This window comes from Galeopterus variegatus, unplaced genomic scaffold (genome assembly GCF_000696425.1).
Source record: "Galeopterus variegatus unplaced genomic scaffold, G_variegatus-3.0.2 Scaffold7626, whole genome shotgun sequence".
In the NCBI taxonomy this organism is placed as follows: domain Eukaryota; kingdom Metazoa; phylum Chordata; class Mammalia; order Dermoptera; family Cynocephalidae; genus Galeopterus; species Galeopterus variegatus.
The window spans coordinates 9,428-14,131 of record NW_007733737.1 but is presented as its reverse complement, the minus strand read 5'-3'; the positions used below and the strand labels follow the sequence as shown (position 1 = coordinate 14,131).

General features: G+C 36.4%; 1 protein-coding gene across 1 annotated transcript; it reads left to right on the top strand.

The window, feature by feature from the left end:
* Window positions 1-2,705: 2,705 nt before the first annotated feature.
* Window positions 2,706-3,635, top strand: LOC103607686 (vomeronasal type-1 receptor 1-like). The gene has a single exon (XM_008592162.1). The coding sequence runs from the start codon at window positions 2,706-2,708 to the stop codon at window positions 3,633-3,635; it is 930 nt and encodes a 309-aa protein (XP_008590384.1).
* The last annotated feature ends 1,069 nt before the right edge of the window (window positions 3,636-4,704 follow it).

The window sequence follows — 4,704 nt, the reverse complement described above, 5'->3', positions numbered from 1 at the left end:
TCCTGTGAAATTTTCGTCTATTTTTCCTTCATTTAATTTGCAACTATGTTATTACGTGCATACATGTTTTCCATTGCTATGACTGATGGATTTACTCTTTAATCATTAGGAGATACCTCTCTTTGTCTATAGTAATCCTTTTTACCTAGAAATCTATTTTGTCTGTTATTGATATAGCCATATGTATACTTTTAATTTAAAATTTTATGTATACTTAAATGTAAATTTTCTCTTGTATAAGTTTTTACTTGCAGCATAACAATGTCTTGCTTTCGATAATGAATTTAGCCCATTTATATTTAAGGTAAGTGCCAATGTAGAGTTAAGTCAGTAAAATTGTTATTTGTTTCCTATGTGTCCCATAAATTCTTGGTCCTTTGTTCCTTCTTCTCATCACTGGATGACTCAAGATTTTTGGCATTCCATTTTTGTAATCTATTGGATTCTTGTCTATAACTTTTCTCAGTTTTGAGTGGTTGTTTTGAAAGTTAAAGTAAGTATCCTTGAGTTTTATACTATATGTTGAATTAATTTATTAAAATTTCATCAGGGATGTAAAAATCCACAATGTTTTGAGTGGTTGTTTTGAAAGTTAAAGTAAGTATCCTTGAGTTTTATACTATATGTTGAATCAATTTATTAAAATTTCATCAGGGATGTAAAAATCCACAATGGTATCATTCTACCACCTCTCCCATGATTTGGACCTCTGCTTTAATGTTTTCCTTCTTTCTATCTTTAATCCTACCATATATTTCTGTTATTATTGTGTATTTTTTCAATTTTAACTTAGACTTTTATTCCCAGATAATTGTTTATTTCCATGCAGTTGTATAAAAAAATATGTAGAGATCCCATTTCTCCTTTACCCAGTATTCCCAATGATACCATATAACAAAACTGTAGTACAATATCACAACTGAGATGTTGACATAGAAACAATTAAAATACAGAATGGTTTCATCAAAACTATGCCTCATGTTTATAGCCACATTGTGTTTCTTTTTACTTCCTTCCGCTGCTCCACTTTGTACTCAATTTGTATAATTTTGTCATTGCAAAAATATTACATAAATGAAATCATACAGTATATAACCTTTTGGGATTAGATTTTTTTCACTCCACATAATTTATACAAGTTGTTATGAGTATCAATAGTTTACTCTGTTTCACTTCTGTGTAGTATTCCGTGGTACGGATGTGCCACAGCTTGTTTTACATTTACCCATCAAAGGTCAACTTGGCTGTTTTAAATTTTGGGCCAGTATGAATGTAGCTCCTACAAGTGCTTTTGTACAGGTTTGTGCAAGAATATAAGTTTTCATTTCTCTGTGATTAATTATCAAGGGTAGAATTACTAGATCATATGATAATTGCATTCAAAGTTTGTTCGTTTCCTTTTTTAAAGCTTCTCATACTTTCCTAAAGTGGCTGTGTAATTATTTTACATTCCAACCAGCTGTATGTGAGTGATCAAGTTTATCCTCATCCTTACCAGCATTTGGTGCTTTCACTGTTGTATTTTAGCCATTCTTGTGGGTGTGTAGTTGTAATAGAGTCTGACTGTATTTTTTGATGTTTGCTGACAGTTTTTAAGCCTCACTTTTCATTCTTCCACTTCTGCCCCACAACTGGGAAAATGAAAAGAAATACTATGTGTTCCCTATTTGTGACCAGCAGAGGATTCAACTCATACAAACCCCTGCAGGCAAGAACCCCCATTCTCCTCCTGTCCCTGAACTACAATAAAAACTCCAAACAAGTTTTTATGTTCTCACCCAAGCCATTTTCAGGCCACTGGGAGGCCTGCCCTTCCTTCCCTGGAAGCCTCATTATGTGAGCAGTAAGCCATTTCATACACTCTTGGTGTGTCTGTGGCAACAACTGTCTCAACTGTTAATATAAGGTAATAATTAAACACAGAAAAAGTAGCAGTGCAACAAATAGGCACTATAAGACACATTGCAGTGTAAATGAACTGATTACAGAATGAGATTATAGTTATTCTAAATTTTTCATTTTCAGTAGATCAGTAGGTGTCATTGCTTGAAAGGAGAGATTCCACATATGATAAAGGTAATATACAACTTGGATGTTGATTCTGTTATTTTGAATTTGATGACTATCTACTTTAATCTTTCCTATTTTAATTTGTTCACCTTGCAACAAACAAAACAAGAAAATATAACTAGTATTTGAAATGTTTAATAAAATTATGTAACATATTTGCATCTCCTGAAATAACTATAATTTGTAAAGATGAAGTATATGACATAATAAAAGTTAAGCAAAATATCAGTATACAGGTGCTACTGGCATTCAATATACATAGAAAGATAGGAATATTAAAATGTATAGGTTAAGGATTAAAATTTTAAATGGGGCTGGCTCATAATATATAAAAATAGTCTTCAGAACAGGCCAAATATTTACAAAAGACTGAGTATAAAAAAAGGTGAGAACATATTGTACTCCACCTCCATAAGCACTTTAATGGTGCTCTTTAAGTATCTTGATGACCTCTTGGCCTGCTTGTCCTATGTAGCTGGGCATTCACACACCCTGTACAAAGGAACTCTGAAACTTCATAAATTTCTTTTTAATCACTATTATTCTTAATCTTTACATTCATAATCAAATTATTTTTCTGCAGGAAGTTCTGGCCTTGGTTTGAAGATCTTGGTTTTAAGAGAGAATGAAAGACAATGGTTTTCAGTGACATAATTTTTCAAATCCTTTTTATCTCTCAAACTTTTATTGGTTTTGTGGGGAATTCTTTGCTTTTTACATCATGTATGTACACCTTCCTAATACATCCCCACAAGAAGAAGCCTGTAGATGTGATTCTTGCCCACTTAACTCTGGCTAATGCTGTGACACTCGTACTAAGAGGGTTTCCAAATATAGTGTTATCCTTTGGAATTAAGCATGTGATAGGTGATACTGGATGTAAAACAGTGCTCTACATTCAGAGAGTTACCCGAAGTATTTCTCTGAATGCAACTTCCCTCCAGAGTACGTTTCAGGCAGTGACTATTACTCCAAGTAATTACAAGTGGGCCTGGCTCAAAAATAAAGTCTCTGTATACATTCTTCCCTCTCTGCTTTTCTTCTGGATCATCAACATGATCATCTATGTTGAGATCATCTTAAGAGTTGTGGCTACTTTCAACTCCTCTGACGTCAGACATGGGTATTTTGGTATTTACTGTAAAAACACTGCATTTGAATACTATCAAGCAGTATCATTTGTAAGTGTGGTATTAATTCAAGATTTGCTCTTTCTCTCTGTAATGACCTTCAATAGTGTCTACATGGTGAATATCCTTTACAGACACCACAAAACAGTCCAGCATGTTCGCAGTACCATTCAGTCTTCACGATGCTTTCCTGAAGAGAGAGCTACCCACACCATTCTCATCCTGGTTAGCTGCTTTGTTTTCTTCTATTTGATCAACACCTTTCTTACTCTTTATTTAACTTTTGCAAATGAGAAAAATTGGCAAATGGATAAGTTTGGTGACTTTATTTCATCATGTTATCCAACGATATGTCCTTTCTTGCTGATTAAAAATGAAAACATAATTTCCAAGCTGACTTGTATGAGAATAAGGATCAGAATTTTCTCTTTTTAAATCACATTAACTGAACTTTTTAACAAAGATGATGTTGAAAGCAAAGAGGGAGGCTCTTGCCCCTCTCCAATCAAAAACCAAAGGCAAAGCAAAGACTTTGAAGGTGAAGAAGGCAGTGTTGGAAACCATCCACAAATAAAGATAGAAGAAGAGCCATACATCACCCAACTTCCAGGGTCTAAGATCCTGCAGCCCTGACACAGCCCACATATCCTTGGAAGAGCACCCAAAGGAGAAACAAGCTTGACCATAATGCCATCATTGTGTTCCCCCTGACACCAAGTCAGCCATGAAGAAATAGAAAATAACATACTCATGCACATTGTGACTGTTGGGGTCAGCAAGCAGCAGATCTGGAGCAGGTCTTCTGTGAAGAAGCTCTATGACACTGATGTGGCCACAGTCAACACCATGATCAGGCCTGATGGAGACAAGGTGTGTGTTGACTGGCTTCTGACCATGAAACCTTGTATGCTGGCAACAAAATTGAGATAATCTAAACTACACACAGCTGTCTAATCCTAAATATAAATGTTGCCCCCACCAAAAGAGAGAGAGAGAGAGAGAAAGAAAAGGAAGAAAGAGAGGCACTTCCCATGGTGGGTGACTAGAGAGGTTTGGACCTAGTCCCTTCCCCAGAAAAAGAGACCAAAACAACACATGATCAATTTTGACTAGAACCTGAGGAAACACGGTGCAGAGCACCAGGAAACTGAGGAGATACTTGTGAAGTGCGGAAGGGAATGTTGCTGTAGGAGCAGAGCAGGGCATCCAGCCTGAGTCCCAATCCAAGAGGCAGCCCAGAACCAGGTGGAGATAATGTAGGCTGGAAAAGAACCCATCTGTTTTCACCACCACCACAAACACCAGCAATCCCTGCCTCAAGCAAGTCCCTCCAATCTTTTTGGGACCCAGGCCACATTGGAGAGCAGCTGGGAGTTTGTGTAGTGGAAGCCCAAGGAGATTAAAACCCCTCTTACCTTGAGCAGCTGAGACATAGCACCGTCTGGTAGCTGAAGCCCTGGTGGGAGTGTGTACTGCTCTGAAGTCAGTGAATCTGACTCCATTT

Coding starts and splice junctions, on each gene's coding strand:
- LOC103607686 (XM_008592162.1), top strand. CDS start 2,706: ATGGTTTTCAGTGACATAATTTTTCAAATCCTTTTTATCTCTCAAACT.